This window comes from Cydia amplana, chromosome 15 (genome assembly GCF_948474715.1).
Source record: "Cydia amplana chromosome 15, ilCydAmpl1.1, whole genome shotgun sequence".
Lineage (NCBI taxonomy): Eukaryota > Metazoa > Arthropoda > Insecta > Lepidoptera > Tortricidae > Cydia > Cydia amplana.
The window spans coordinates 7,259,611-7,277,214 of record NC_086083.1 but is presented as its reverse complement, the minus strand read 5'-3'; the positions used below and the strand labels follow the sequence as shown (position 1 = coordinate 7,277,214).

General features: G+C 37.7%; 1 protein-coding gene across 6 annotated transcripts in view; it reads left to right on the top strand.

Moving 5' to 3' along the window:
* The window catches only part of LOC134654559 (brain tumor protein), a 532,623-nt gene extending 526,296 nt beyond the window's left edge, over positions 1 to 6,327 (top strand). For all 6 annotated transcript variants that reach the window (XM_063510019.1, XM_063510014.1, XM_063510017.1 and 3 more), the window contains one exon: positions 596 to 6,327. In XM_063510019.1, the coding sequence (XP_063366089.1) occupies positions 615 to 3,149 (2,535 nt within the window). In that variant the 5' untranslated portion in view covers positions 596 to 614 and the 3' untranslated portion in view covers positions 3,150 to 6,327. The remainder of the gene's footprint in view (positions 1 to 595) is intronic.
* Positions 6,328 to 17,604: the final 11,277 nt, after the last annotated feature.

The following is a 17,604-nucleotide window of genomic DNA, read 5'->3' as shown; positions in this document are numbered from 1 at the left end:
ATTGCCTCAGTACTTAGAAGATGATGATAATATGTATTTTTGTGGGTACAAAAACTCGTTTTCTTAATAATTCAGAGATATTTGTTTCTAACTATAGTTATTACAGAATGATAGTTTAGCTTTAGCGCGCCGTATTACTAGTGTATTTGTAATACATAATTGTGTTTTCTCTCATCATTGGATATGTATAAATAATGTGTACGAGTCGAGTATAAACTGAGTTTTTCAGTGCAAAAATGACAGGTGTGACGTGGCTATCATGCGACTTCTTTAAGAGTAAATTTACCAAGACATATGGGAGCACGTCACATCGATCACTTTGATGTTTCGAAAAGGAAGTGAACCTAAAGCGCGCGCTTGAACGCATGCGTCAAAATTACAATGCGCTTACCGCTGCGTTTGCCGCGTAAAACAATATAGTGTCATTAGATTATTTGATGTAAAATAGGTGCGCGACAAAAGCATTGCGTAATCGCGTAAAACAACCGCGCGCTTAAAAGAGAGCAATAAAAATATGATTTTATATTGTACATTAATTTGAAATATTCTGTTACATAATGACTAAGTACTAACCGTGTCTGTTCACTTGTTTCAGGGATGCCGGTTTCCTGAAGATGGCCTCACGCACCCCGTCCCTTGAGTCGCTGCCCGGTGCCAACTCGATAGGTTCGCTGGAGCGTGGCTCCTTATCGCCCCTGACCCTCAGCGGCTCCTCGCCCCCCGCGAGCGACTCCGCTGTATGTGACCTTCGCGAGTTCGACGGTCTCGACACCACCTGCGCCATTTGCCGGGAGACATTCGTCGACCCGAAAGTACTCAACTGCTTCCACACCTTCTGCCGCGGCTGCCTGGAGCGCGAGCAGACGCACCCGGACAAAGTAACCTGCGTGACTTGCCGCGTGGACAGTCAGCTCCCGCCGGCTGGCGTACCCGGCCTGCTCACGAACCTCGTGATCGCCGCCGCTGTTGAGCAGGACGCCGATCTCCTCCCGTCTGCTCGCCAGACCAACTCGCCCTCGGCCCGCTGTACCGGCTGCAAATCAAAGGAATCAGACGCCGTAGCGCGTTGCGTAGACTGCGCCAATTTCCTGTGCCCAAACTGCGTTATGGCGCACCAATTCATGCACTGCTTCGAAGGCCACCGAGTGCTGGCGTTCACAGATCTGAAAGATGACAAGGGCATGCTCGGATCTACGCTCACGACGAGCGGGGATAAAACCGCATTTTGCCCGCGACACAAGAATGATATTCTCAAATACTTCTGCCGCACATGCTCAGTACCGGTGTGTAAGGAGTGCACCATCATCGAGCACCCCGCCGCGTTGCACGACTATGAGCACTTGTCCGACGCTGGGCCTAAGCAACTAGAGCTCATGCAAGCCGCCGTCAACGAAGCCAAGACCCGCGCCACGGAGATCAGGCACGTCGTCAAGACTGTCGAACATGCTGCTGGCAAACTACAGGTCCAGTACCACAAAGCTCAAAACGAAATTAATGATACGTTCCAATTCTACCGTTCTATGCTGGAAGAGCGCAAACAGGAACTTCTTAAAGAACTCGAAAGCGTATTCTCAACGAAACAGATCGCGTTGACGGTTGTAGGCCAGAAAGCTCAAGAGACTGTCGACAAAATTTATCAAACTTGCGACTTCGTAGAGAGGCTAACCAAATGCGCCAATTTAGCTGAAATATTGATGTTCAGGAAGTTATTAGATAATAAACTGCAGACCTTGATGCAAACGAACCCAGAACAAAGCATGCAAACAGCATCTGAACTCGAATTTGTGTCGAACTATCAGGCAATACAAGTTGGAGTACGAAACACATTTGGATATGTCCGCTCGAACCCCGAAAATGTAGGGCCCACCAAGCAACCGCCTATTGCCCGTCCTACGAACGGCTCACTTTTGAATGGGGGCTCATCGTCCAGCAGCAGTAGCGTCAACGGAAGTTCTGGAAGCTTAAACGGTGGTATCCACCTCCCGACTGGACTCAACGGCGTTTTAGACCGTCCCTACAGCAATGGCCTACTTGGACCCACCAGCCAGTCCACGTCACCTTTCGAATCCAACATCATCTCCAAGAGATTTAACAATGGCGCGAGTCTTGGACCATTCTCTACCGCTATTGGAGACATCAACTTGAATGGAATTAATCCCTATGAGAAATGGTCAAATGGCGGATGCGACTCGCTCTTTCCTCCCACCAATAATGACCCTTACTCACTATCCACTGCCGCACACAATGATCCTATATTAGATCTGACGAACAAGTTAATTTCTACTGCCATTTTCCCACCGAAATCTCAAATTAAACGACAAAAGATGATTTATCACTGCAAATTCGGAGAGTTCGGAGTTATGGAAGGTCAGTTCACGGAGCCCAGTGGCGTCGCTGTCAACGCTCAAAACGACATCATCGTCGCCGACACCAACAACCATCGCATTCAGATATTCGACAAGGAAGGCCGCTTCAAATTCCAATTTGGAGAATGTGGCAAACGCGACGGGCAACTGCTATACCCTAACAGAGTTGCCGTGGTGCGCACATCTGGTGACATTATTGTTACCGAAAGGTCCCCCACACACCAAATACAGATCTACAACCAGTATGGCCAATTCGTGCGTAAATTTGGTGCCAACATTCTGCAGCACCCTCGCGGCGTGACCGTCGACAACAAGGGCCGTATTGTGGTCGTAGAATGCAAAGTGATGCGCGTCATAATCTTTGACCAAGTGGGCAACGTGCTCCAGAAATTCGGCTGCTCCAAGCATTTAGAGTTCCCCAACGGAGTAGTAGTCAACGACAAGCAGGAGATATTCATTAGCGACAACCGCGCGCATTGTGTCAAGGTGTTCAACTACGAGGGGATCTATTTGCGCCAGATAGGAGGCGAAGGTGTGACTAACTACCCGATTGGTGTAGGAATTAACGCCGCCGGCGAAATCCTGATCGCGGACAATCACAACAACTTTAACTTGACGATCTTTACTCAGGACGGGCAACTGGTGTCCGCTCTTGAAAGCAAGGTGAAGCACGCGCAGTGCTTCGACGTGGCCTTGATGGACGACGGCTCCGTCGTTCTCGCCAGCAAGGACTACCGGCTCTATATCTATCGCTACGTGCAAGTGCCGCCTATAGGCATGTGAGCCCCCCGCTCTGATCACATCAGATCGGAATGACCGATGAACTATAAGCCAAAAAACCATTTGTTGAATCGCAAATAACTTGCAAGTGAACGGATCGGCCAGATGTGTCAATTTTTGAATAGTTGCATGTGACAATTTTGATGTGAATTAAGGTACTTGATAGTTTTTGTAAGTGCAAGTGTTGCGGCTGTCTCGATGTGATCAATTCAACTAACGATGGGAATTCTTAAAATAGTTTTTGGCATAAAATCTCTATATGTATTATTTCGGAACTGTAATGAGATTAGTCATAGTATTGACATTGTTATTCGAGTACCTATTTAAAGGATGGAGATTATTCCGTTGAATCGATCCAAGCATAACGAACGGTGTTCTCGACCCTATCATTTTTTGATCTATTGAATAATATTTTTTCATATCCCACATCGTTAAATTAGGGATGAATATTAAGGGCATTTGTATTATTTAGCCCATTTGTTGGACCAATATTTTAACTATTATTACTTAACAAATTGTTAGGCGTTAAGCGTGTGATTTTATCGTAATAAGAGAGCATCGAGCGGTATTGTTGTTAGTTGTAAGATATTCTTCGGCACAATGGCACTTCCTGTTTTTGATTAGCACTTATTCTGTGTCGATGGAAATATGATTATGAAACTAAGTAAGAAGTTGTTACATTATTATTAGGTAAGTGTTAAATTGATTGAGCTAATGTGGACAATCATTAGTTACTACCCTCTTGATGTAGTTACAAAATTTAGGGAAAGTGATGGTAGGGGTTTTATCAATGACAAAGTTGACTGCGGCGTTCCTTGGACACTATGATAACTCGAGCAATGCTACAGGTCCTTACCTTATGTCGTTCTATATGGAACGGAAAGTTCTGATGCCACAAAACTGTGACTGATCGAAAATGTTTTATAGACCTCAGCTCAGTTCCGAATTAGATACGCCACTCCTCTTCCAACATGAACCTTGAGTATTATAAAGCATTTTAGATTATGATGTTAATAAGTTATGAATGAAATGGCTGTAGTTTCTTTATATTTGTTGGAAGACTTCTGTCCCGACCGATGTCAGTACCGCCTAGTCACTGAGAGCCCACGGACCTGAAATTCATGTTTTCGTTGTTTTAAAGATAAGTAACATTTGGTTGATAATAATATTGTTCGTTTTTATACAAATCTAGTAATTGAATATGTTTTTAGTAATTGGACACGGTAGTAACTAGTAGAGCACTTTAGGAAATGGTCGTCTCGCTAGACTTTTTAAATAATTATAATTTTTGAGATTTCGATACGCGTGTAACTGGCGTTCCACTACTTACTGGAGTATTATAGCTCACTCGGTATACAAATAAATATGCAATTTGTTATTCTGGTAAGATATTTTTTTATGTGGAAACAACTTTATTTTTGTAGCAGTAGTATTATACGGTGCATGTGTAACGTTTACTTTTTTGTATTTTATGAATATTATACTATTATTTTTTACTTCATTACCGTGTGTGAGTGTGTTAGCAGAATTATTTTAGTTTGATTTCAATAGTTTTGGTTTTCTTAGTGAATAATCGTTTTTAGTTATTTTTAATCGCTGAATCTATGACAAGTGAAGAGATCTGATTCGATCCGTCTATTACGGTCGGGGGATCTATTTCTTAATTTTTGATCTGCATTAGTAATATTGCTTAGGTTATGATGAGTTCGGTGATATTCCAATGTTCTAAAGTTTATCTGTTTAATGATTGAAGGCGCGTCGCGAGGGCTTGGGTCGTGGCCTCGCCTACCTGCAACACATGTGCCATACAACTTTGTTGTGATTTAATAAATAATATTTAGTATCGTTTGTAAATATGTACCATACATCTTTGACTACGGAATCTAATTATAAGCCTCCGATGAACTCGATCGTACATCTTACTCGTTAGTGCAATTGTGTTTCGATTATTTTATGAACTAAGTATTTAGTGCATTTTATTTTAATTCATTTCATCGTTTGCACACTTGCACTATCGTTAGCATTCTGAAACAGCAGATTTTCTTTATGCTTCTTATTTTTCAAAAATTGCGACCCGCGCACTTACTGCCAATCACGACGCGTCTTCGACTCGATAGTAAAATTTCGTTTTTAAATTTGGATACTCACTAGATTAGGTGAAGTAGAATTTATTTTCAGATCTCTAAGAGTCGAAATTTCAGTGATGAGTCACCAATGATTTAATGTAGGCTGCCCTGTTCCTAATAAATTATTACCATTCCTTAGATCGGACGTTAATATTGTATTTCACTTAATCTACTGAATCGAGTTGAGTGAAGGTCTATTGATTGCGATTTTAGCTGCCGTAGCCTGCTTCATCTCACTCCATTTTGATGAATTGTTCCAACATACTTCATTTCATTCCAACGTGTCATCTTATAAAATCTATAGTTGCTTTACCAATCTTGACCGATTATTTTAGTTTATAATACTATGCACAATTCGTCTAAATGAACTGAGATTACGCGAAACAAGGTGAATACAATCATTGAGACTTTGCAAAAGTTTCATTCGTAAAAATTACGCCATCATTGTACCTATACAAAAAATATCCGATCCATCTACATCATAAATCGTGTCGTAATGTTTACGAATGATTTCAGTAACTACATACGCTTCTACTTAATTGAGATCGTTACAACGTATTATATTTATATTAAGTATAGCATAGTATCAAAATTTATCATAAGATTTGCAAATTATGACAACTACACCTACCTTCAATGTAAAGCAGTGTAATCCTTTCGAACATTTTTTTAATTATGACGGTAATGAGTTAGTTATTTTATTTTTAACCTGATATGGTATTTTAAGTTACATGCCTATTGATTTATTATTACAAATTTCGTTCACATTTAACTTTTTTGTGTTTTTGCATAATATAAGTTAAAAAAATGATTTTCTGTAAGTACGAAAAACATTTCATTCTTAAAATTGCATTTCTAAAGCTTGAGGACTGATTAAAATTTGAAATATGTTTTGTCTTTAAATATATTTTGTCGATGTTTGTTGTTATAATTATTATATTTTTTTAATTATTTGTATAAACAATTGTTCTTTAAATTAATGTACATCGTTTTGTTTTGAATTATTTTTGTTGTATAATTGCTTTTTTAATAATACCAATTCATTGCAGTTTTAATGTGTGTTTTATTTTGATTTTGCCCGAGTAGTGCTTCAGTAGTGTTCCTGTTCTTGGTCGCAGTTACTTTACTTGTAGCTAAATTAGCTGCGACTGATTAGAAAAATGCGTGTTTGTGCTAATTAATCTACATATCTGCTATTCCATAGAAAACACAATAAAAATACTTTATCCTAGATGTTTCCTCCGTTGCTTTATATTTTTTTACAAGTGTCTCCAAATAGGTACTAGTAAAATAATCACATATAAACAATGTCTAAAATAACCCTGCACTACCTCTAGTTTTCATCACAACAGTATTTTAATTATACTGCACCTCTACCACAGCATACCGACAGTCGCCACTTAAGCCAATATTTCTTACGAGATACTGTTTTATTAATAGTTTTACGTCAAATCGATTTTTTAGCACAAACGTTTTGGTTTATTTTACAAAACTATAAAAAAAAATATTTATATGGTCCATAATGACAAAAACTTAATATTACGAGTTTTGTAAAATTGAACCAGATGGTGTGGTGGTAGGACCGTGTGCGTGTGTTTGTTTGATCGTGTGTGTGCATTTGATAAGTATTACCTACTTTCAAACAGTTGGTGTTGGGGAACAAGCGTTGGCATGAGATTCGTAAGTATTGCTTTAGTATTAAGTACCTACGTTACACAATTATTTAGAACATTCACAAAGCGGCCAAAGTACTGCAATTGGAAATAAATACAAACTATTGCGTCTTACGATTAGTTATATTAAATAATAATAATCGAGTGTTTCATATGACGTGTAGTACCTTTTTGTTAAGCAATTTATTTTGACAATAAAAATAACCGTTCGTAAGAAGCGTTCATGAAATTGTATTTATTTAACGTTGCGGATAAGTAATGACTTGACACTATGGCCCAAAGGCATTCCAGCTTTAGATACCTTTCGAGCACAAATTTAAGTAGATATTTTAATATTTTACGTCAAACACCGATAAGGTTTGCGAGGAGCATTTATTATTCTTGGTTTTGAAACGGAGGAGAGAGTAACAGCAGTGTCTTTATTGGACAGTGAGACTCCGAACTAAACATTAAAATTATAGTCACGTGACTTTCTCTTCTCCTTTCTCTTGTCATATGAGAAAATATCACATGTGAGAAAGGCAGAACGACGTCACACACGTGCACGTTTTAGTTACTTATTTCAGTACTAGAGCATAGTTTTCAGTAGTATCTATTTATTCACTTACTAGTTATTTTTTCCTTAAAATTTCATTAAAATTGGCAAACTAAATAAATATTTCTAACTAAAAGATGCTAATGATATTGAAATAATAACTTTGTTACAATTGCTATGTTTTTTATGCGGAAAGGAACAATTATTTAAGGTCTTACTTACTTTTGTATTTAGTGTAGAAGCATTATGTATCTAATTTGTCATTGTCCCATTGTAATGTTAGTCAAAGTATTGGCTGCATATTTAGTTTGCCAAGGCGATTTTAACCAAGCTTCTCAGTGAATTGGGCGGTACGACATAACAATTGTTCACAGAACACAAGTAAAAATACATATTCTTATGATTATAGGCTATAATCTTCGTGATAAGAACTATTTGTACTAATTAACATAAGTCTAAACTCTGTAACCCGAATAAGCTTTTCTTTTCCACTTACTAGACATACCTGATTTGGATTCTTGGATGCCCTTCAGCACCTGCTTTTGAATGAAAAGCTCTAACCAAAACCACTATTTCCAAGTCAATTACTATAGGGAACATTTTACTACTAACTTTAGCACCTATTAGATAAACGTAAGCACTAACTAGGCTTACTCAATTGTTTATAATTTTATACTCAGCAGTTTTCTTAAGGTTAAAATTTAAGATACAATAAAACCATTATTTGGTCCAGTTTATTTTTCATCAATTTTTATATGGTATACGTTTCCTTAATTAATATTGTAAAAATATCACATTCATTACAATCATTTGTAACATTTATTGCACTGATAATATAACAAAGTAAATTAACTCTGCTGCTTTTAACTTTAAATTTTCCTAAATACAATTTAACCGCTTTGATTATAGTCATGAATCTAAAATGCATTAAAATTTTCCAAAAGTCTTCATGCTCATTGATGAAATTTCAAGCTTACAGCTACTTCGTCCCATCATCACCCAGAAAAATTATTTCTAATATCAACATCACGATTGCCAGGAAGTGTATAGAAAATAATGTAAATATGTTAGATTATGTCATTCTTAGGATTATTGGTAGCGTAAGGGAGCCGGGCACAGAACAAGAGTAAAGGTAAACAGCGGAATGAAGGACGCGAAGAATTAAAGTGTGTATTTTTTTATGAATTACGAGTCAACGATAGGTCGCTAATTAATAAGATGTTATTTAGGATTGTTGTTAGGGACATACTGTAGCGAGACATTGAATTTGTTGTTGGGGCGACAGTTCGGCCTCGAGGTCCGAATAAGGGTCTACCGTAACCATATCCGTAGGCGTATACCTACTCTTAACATTGTTTGGAATCGATACTTTTGTGGCAGTTAATAAATACACCTGTTAATGTATTCATCAAGGTAGAAATATTGTAGCAATGTTAGCTTGTCAGATTGTATGTGGTTGACGGTTTGGTCATTATTATATTACGTAGAGCGTCGTTGAATTTGATAGAACTTAACGGTACGTTGATAATATGTATTATGCAAAGTTTGTAAATATCATTGTCGCTTCTACTGTCGCGTACTCTCGTATGCGCAAGCTCAGGAATTGCATTCATTTTCTTATTAAATTGTCATTGTATTTGAATAATTGTAATATTTAAACACCGCTTTTATGGAATAATGTGATTTATAATACGGCGGTGTTGTATCATTGTTGAATTCCATTTCGCTAATTGAATATTTTAGTGAATTGCACAGAACGTTGGTATTTCACTTGATTTTTGGAGTATTTTTTCTTGAAAGTATGTATTCAATGATTTTACTGAAATCGATGACTGACGTTGTTTTAAAGTGAATGAAAGTAAATTCATTAAAAGGTGCGGGGTGGGGACGCGGCCGCGGACGGTCCCGACGGGTAATATAGTGTTCGGGCCCTCCTCATCCGGACACTCATGTCAAAAATGTGATTGTTGTAAGTTAAGGAGAAATTTACAAAGCACACACGAGCACAAACCATCCATCCTCAGAGAAAACTACGCTGTTTTAACTCGCGTTTGAATTTTATGATACATTTTATTGTAAAAAATATTTTACTATCGCTTAAGTTAGTTGAAACGTTTGCATATAATAGTATTTATTTTCTCAAGAGGAAAGAAATTTTTTTAGTGGCAAAGTTTTGAGAGTTCGTGGATAATATGATATGGATTCTACCATGATATTGATAGTATATTTAAATATAGGCGTACATTTTATGGTTCCATGCGTTTCGTTGCTCCTTCTTCTGCCATAGAGATCGATGATGACAGATAGTAGGTAGTTATCGGATGTCACTTTCTCCAGAACGAAAGAGACGGTCAATGGAAGTGGTCACCATCGATTTCGATGTTTTTATGACGTGTTAGATATATTTACTACTATTGTAAGATGTGTGATTTTAGTTAAGAAATAATAATTTTTGTACTGGAAAGATTCCAAATGAAACTGCATAGAAAAATTATGGTGTAGCTAATGACATATCAAGTAATGTTTTATTATTAATCGAATGGAGTGAGGATGAGCACGTGAACGGTTAGTGAAGTATTTACGAGAAATTGAAGTTTTTGTTTGATATTATTATGGACAATACTACTCAGTTTTGGATTACGCATGTTAAAATAATAAAAGGTTTAATAGGAAATAGTCCCGCCGTCGGGACGCACATATCTTCCACTTAGTGGTGACATTTGAAAATTAAAATAAACGAATAGCACAAGATACCGTTTTCGTTAAGGAATGATGAAGTGTTGGCCGGGCAGGCGAGCAAGGATTTTGGAATCTTTCTGAACGGAGCTAGTCGCCAAAGATAAATGCTTTTAGATAATTAAATGTAACTGTGTATGCACGTAAGTTTTAACCTAAATTAGTTATATGATGCTTAAATTGTCCACACACAAATCGATTTTACACATTTAATTAATGCCATCCTGCCAGTTGTAAGGAGAACGCAATGCTTATGATGACTAAAGTAAATTATATCCTACTTAGTGTATGGAGTAGTGTGTATTTTTAGATATCGCATTGTCTATGTTAGTTTAGTGATTAAGGCACATCTTGAGCTTCGAACCGTGTGAGTCTGGCACCAATATTTTTTATGGACCTAGTAATAACATTAACTTCAAGCCATGCCTTCCCGGTGATGTAGTCAGGAATACCCTTAAGAAGCAAGCGCTCGGTTTTAACTTTTCCACGAGAAAAGTGCTTTTGCACTACTTAATTTTTAATGTACCTAACACGCGATTTCGCTTCATACTCGAATCAGACTTGCTAATCAGAGCAACGTATGGTTATATGTCGCATGCACTGCACTGAACACTGTAAATAAGGCCAGTCATTAGTATTTAATGACATCTAATAACTTAAATGTTACATTCAATCTTAACTTTAATCTACTGAAACACCATTTTGCGCCGTGGCCTTAAAAACGAAGGAATGTGTTATCCTTTTATTAAAAAGACATTTGAATTTTGTACAGATTAAAAATTTCACATTTCAATATGAAGCATTATCAAACTGTTTATTGTAAGTGCTATATCTTAACTTGTATGGTAACCCTCGTCTAGGCTAGATGTTGGTAGAGTAGGATCGCTATATCTACGTCCTATGTCTTAACTTAATGATAATTGTTGATTTCAATATTTCGATTTGTGCATATCCCGATTTAACATGTTTGATAACTTGTTACCTACTCATTAGTTACTTTGAGACTGTTCAAGATGTACTCTATCGAGTTTTCTCTAAGGGAAAGGGCTGTTTCAGCAGATATTTTTGATACTTTGAGGATAATCGAAGGGAAACAATCGCGAATTGTAGATAAAGGATTGTTGGGGGGTACTTCAGTCGGCCGGAGGGTGGGGGGAGACGGGAGGGGGGGGGGGGGCAGTCTGTGCCGGCGACTGTTACTTCACATCTATACATTGTAAGCGTGAAATGTTACTGTAACGAAAAAACAATGTTGTTCTAATAAGATATGCGATGGTTTTCGCTGATAACTTGTTGTTTTTCATAGGTATTCATAAAATTTCCTTTATTTTTTGTACTCTTTAGTAATAAGATTAATATTAAAATGAAAACTATTCAATGTTGATTACTCTAAAACCAATAATGTATGTGTTAAGTATGGTGTAAACTAGTTTCCCCGAGAGCCTTACTAGTGGAGGAGAAGCCTTTTCCTTAGACAGTTAAAATTTCCCTTTCCCATTTTAATGTAGTGATGTACGGTGGTGTGGCGGCGAGTACCTACGCAGGCCATTTAGCATAAACAGACAGACAGATCGTCTACACTAATATTACCTACTTTTTATACTTATCTCCCTCAAATAGCTCTTGACACACTTCCACTATTTATATAAACGTACCACACAACCTCACCTCAAATTCCGAAGTTATAGTTCTGGCCTAGCAATGGTTTAAGGTAACTTTAAGGGTTCATCATTTCTTAGTTAGATGGTATGACTCAATTTTAAGACTGATCACAGAAAAAGAAAAGTGAAAAAAAAAAGAAAAATCCTGGACAATTGTTTTTATCGGTTAGGTAAGCTTCAGTTTGCTTCGATACTGGGGTAGTCTACAAGCCGAAGGGGTAGGTATTGAATTAGTTGATTAGCCAAATTTGTACGAGGTCCGCTGGTGGACTACCTGAGTGAGTGTTACATTATCTATATTCATCTTCTGTCGACTTCTCTGTCTCCTATATAGACGATGAATCTAAGCGATAAAAGATTGGAAAAATCCGCGGTAAGGATACTGATAACATTGATAACTGTACACAGACAACTGATTGTCATTGCCGTTCGGGGTCCATGAATACTTTGCGGCTATATGCGCAGTCACCACAAAATGCATCTAAACACCTAAGTGACAGCCACAGTAAGTTCTATGATTCCGTATGTGTGATTACAGTTGCCTATGCTGCAGCAAAGTCAACCGTTTGATCGACGGGATATTGAACAAAAATACTATTTGTTGCCAAAGTGTTGTTAGGGATACATGTAGTTATAAAAAACGGTTGTCACATGCATAATTAAGATGTTCTTGGGTGGTTTGAAATTAAGGAGAGAAGTTGAAAAATATTTCCAATGATATATTTTTTCATAATGACTTGAATGCTAATTGGTACATTAAGGTTTATAACTGTGTAGGAATTTAAACTTAACGTGTGGTATTCATCATTGCCACGGATCACTCTTGCTCCTTTGATTTCTCTCTGGATCAGCTAGCATTTGGCCAGTTCTCAGTAACTGGAGACAGCAGTTTGATCGTGGCAAATGATTTAGTTGTTAGTGTTCATGTTTTAGATTGTGTCGACAGTCCTCGAACTGACCTACCTTACCTACTACACTCCGCCTATTAATGCACATCCAGCCCTAGTAGCACGGTCGTATTTTTATCGTTTGTCACCATGCCTGTCACGTTCTAACAAGTATGTAAGTGCGAAAGTGACGGGCATAGTGATAGTCGATAAAAATGGAACCGTGCTGAGCCCGCTGTATACCCACCTCACGGTTCCTTTCCGCACTTCTGTTATACGCACCCATGTTATCCCTTCTGAGTGATTTTTTATTTGTTAAATTCGGATTTCTGGCTTCTGCTGAATGTCTATCTTCGTCATGGACCTGCGAAAACCGCTCGATATTCAACTGTTATTATATGTTTATCTTGTGAAATAGGCACCGGTAGTACACAATCCAAGAGATATTATGAAAAAGAGAAGCGAAGTTATTTTGCCGGAATTATATAAGCAATAAGCATCTCTCAGTATATTTTCTATTTATTCTAATATAAGTAGGTACATAATTCGTCGAAATAAACGAGTCACTTTGGAATATTTAAACTAAATAAATGAAGACCAAGTAAGAAATAATAGAACACATGAATTGTCTTCCTCTATTGTTGAATATAGTGAAGACTGTTTCCAAATCGCTTGATAGACATGCAGTGCAGAAGTCACAATCTTAAATTCTGTAGGAAATAATATTTATTTGTATTTTTGCTTACTCGAAGCTAGTCAACTTCAGGTTAGGTTAGCTACTAAATAAGTTACTTCTTAGTTTCGTGAGCTACGTTCGATAAGTTAAATAAGTTTCGTGGTTCTTTTAATTCCACGGAGTCTTCGAGATGGTACTTCTTTCTCTAGTCACTGTCGGCCCTGCCGCCAGTTATTTATTTTACCTCGTTGTTTGGTTTCCATTCTGATGCTCGTTTCCGAAACATGTGTAAATTATCCACGGGAAATATGTAGAATCTGTGTTAGTTGATGGTTGTCGAATATAGCTGAGTGTTTTGTTTATAACCAAGGTTACGGAGAAAGAGTCTTCGTAATCATTAGGTACATACGTTTAACGACGTATGATGCGTTTTTCACCATCCCTTGTTTTTTGTGTGAACCAGCGAGTTTGTGTTTTTGATAATTTTATTATGTTCATATTTAAGATCGACTGTATGTATCTGCCGATTTGTTTCTAATATTATAACCGAAAAAGTTGTCAAAGTCTTATGTTTTCCAATTAATATTTATAATCTGAACATTCCAATTTTTATGGGTTTTAAAAATAATAAGACTTTGTTATTGGTTGATTTGTCTTCGAATGCGAACTGTGTGGGTCGAACAACTTTCTACTAATTATAATGGTTCATAGATCGTTTATAATGCATCCATGGATCATTCAGGCGCATTGGTGGGCAGCGTTTACATTCGCGCCAAGTGAGTAGCGTCATCTCCTCTCCAACCTGAAATAACAGAGACAAAAGCTTAACACTCGTTCGGCGCGGATGACTCGCGCCTTCAAATACTCATACATACATACTTGTTATTCAGGTCATAATTAAGTTAGTTCTTAAGAATTGATAAATAATATCTGATGATAAATTTACTCGTATGTTGTATTAAAATGATGAACACGAAATAAAGAAACTGGTTTGAAATGTGCGTTTTATTTTAACTTGTCCTAATATTATTTCCTCCTCGGTGTGTGGAGTCAGTATATTAAAATGAGAAGTCATTATGAATGGATTCCATTCATAATATGGAACAGCTACTACTACAACACAATCTATCTCTCAGTATTTTTCCATTTATGATAAAGAACTACAATGTACATCGTTTTTTGTCGCTGTCTGTACCACACGGAGTTAATAAATATTAGTTTAATTTGCAATACTTAGGGCCACCCCACATCTAGCGTCTTTCGAGCGTCGGCGTCTGGTCAGCGCTATGGAAAATGACGTTGCGTCGACGTTCGGCCATAAAGTTGTAGACGCCGACGCTCGAAAGACGCTAGATGTGGGGTGGCCCTTACCTATGTGTCAGCACCCTTACCTTCTTAAGACGAAACAGGAGCTGAGATTTAAATATTTTAGGTAAATATACCCGTCTTGCTAACGGAAGCGGCTCCTAAAACTAGTGCGATAAGGACAAGGCGAAAAATCCTGCGTAAAAATCTCAAAAATCGAGGTTTCGTACTCGACTGTTTCCTCCTCCAAAACTTACCCAATCGTAACCAAATTTGGAAATCTAAATGATTATGAAATTATCTGTGTCGGACCGTTTTGCTTTTTTGGCTAATTGATATCAGTTTTGAATACCACGCCTCTCATTGGGGCATAGTCAATTAGGCCATTTTGGCCATTTTTGAAGAGCTCTAGCGCCTTAAAAAACAAAAATATCAAAAAAAGCAAAACGGTCCGACACAGATATTGACAATATTAATCTGTGTTGAAAAAATCATTGCTCTAGCTTCAAAACCCACGGAGGAAACAGTCGAGTACGTTTGTATGGAGAAATGACCACTCCTGTTGGCTCTTAAAATACAAAATCAGTGTATAGCGAACGAAACGCAACTGTCACTGTCGCACTAGTGGGTCAGAGTGATAGAGAGAGATTGCTACGATACGCTACGTAGCGTTAAAGATTGGCACGTTGGCTACGCGCCCAGGCCCCGTATCGATAAACTAGAGACTGCAGATCAGATTTTTAAAATTACTTGTCAACCATAAAATTAAACTCAAATGTAAAGGTAACTACAGACTACTATTTAAAATTTGCAATATTTTACCAGTTAGTTTAAAACATAAATACTTACTCGCGATCAATAACCATAGCTACCAAGAGTCTAACTCAGCGGATTCCTTAACACCAGTTAATCATACATACATCACAAAGGCTGTGACTACAGGCAAACTATCCGTTCCTAGAATTAATAACTACTACGGGGATAGAACACTTAGAAAAAGAATTCCATACTTACTCAATAGTTTGCCTGAAGCTATAAGACGCGAAAACAAGAAGTCCAAATTTAAATCTATGTTAAAAAAACATTACCATGACACATTGTAGTAATTAATTTACCTACTTTAAGTTACATTAAGTTACATATTAACCAGAGACTGATGACCCCACAGTCAAACTCATTGTTGAGTTTTGCGGGGCTATGATTATAGTTAAGAATATCACTGTACTTTATTAATTAAATAAATAAATAATAAATAAATAATAGCTAACGCTACGTAGCGAACGAATCGCAACTGTCACTGTCACACTAATATGGAAGAGTGATAGAGAGACACAAAGCGATTCGATGGCGAAACGATAGCGATCGTCACCTTGGCTAAGTCGCCAGGATCCTTATGAAACACAGACAAGTGCTTAATACCTAAGGCACAGAATAAGTATTATAGTATAGTATTATTATAGTAGTATTATCATTCCTAAGGCCTATGTTTTCCTCTGGGTGTTCAAAATGATCTTGCACATGATCTTATTCTCCTAAAATAAAGTTTGAACACCTTGCCCGCCTACCTATTTCTGCTGTTGACTTTACGTACATACTATTTACAGATGTAAAGTGCATAATGATTTTCCATCGTTATTTCACGGAAACGTACGAACGTGTCTTGCTATTTCAGTCAGTCTCGGTACAAAAGGTACTGAGGTTGACTGAAGTAGCATGACAAATACGAACGTTGCCGAGAAAATACGATGGAAAACAATTATGAACTTACATGGTATCTAAACATAACTTTTCTCGCATGTTTGAAGTTACGAAATGATTACGTATTTTCTATAATCCTATGAGCAAATATTTAGTCAGAATCAAGCGTCATTCATTCAGAAAGTGCCTTTGAAGCTGATTTGAATTGTACCTACAAATAATAATATATAAATAAATAAATAATAAATAAATATTATAGGACATTCTTACACACATTGACTAAGTCCCACAGTAAGCTCAAGAAGGCTTGGGTTGTGGGTACTCAGACAACGATATATATGTCGGCGCGGGGCACCTGTAAGCTTATAGTGGCTGAGGCCCGTGAAGGTGGCCCGCATTCTTGGTCAATTGTTTACATTAACAGCATTAGGCGTGATTGTCACAGAGTACGTCGTTGTTCCTTGAAGCGGGGCGGTTATTGTAAACACTGCCGAACGTAGCCGTGGGTCTGGTATTTGAATGAAATTTGATATTAGTTCTTTGTTCTGAGCTTAGCTATGAAATGCCGAGCGGGCATTAAGATTTGGGCCATGGTTGAGTTGGGACGCGTGCTGTCCCGTAAGCCCGTAACCGCGCCGTGCGATTTCGTGTGCGCTTTAAGTACTTACTTGTACCACTTGACCCACGGATTCGTTTCCGTTTCTTGATAACTTTGTAGTGTAAGCTTTGATTAACTTGGTGTGATTTCTTTGTGATTTGGAACTTAATTTATTGTCATTGTGATTTAGTGACATTCGGCACCTATACGTAGTTACACTAATTACTAGTGTCAGTGAGTTTATTGCATTAACATTGTATTGGACTTGTGTGCGAGATATGCCCACTGTTTCCGCCCACCATGGAGCCGATGCCTGGTCCCCTGATGCCTTCATAGACCTACCGGCTCCGACATCAGAAGTGGGATCATGAACGAGGAAAATGTGGAAAATTCTGGAAAATCCTAAATTGATTGATTATCAGAATTTGATTGGAAATTGGTTGAAGATAATTTGCAAATGGTTTGAAGGCCGTTTTGTTTGTGAGTTAAAGACAGCTTACTTGGAAGATGCAACCTAATAAGATAAGAATTATCTAATATGAAAGTATTTGTTGACGAGATGC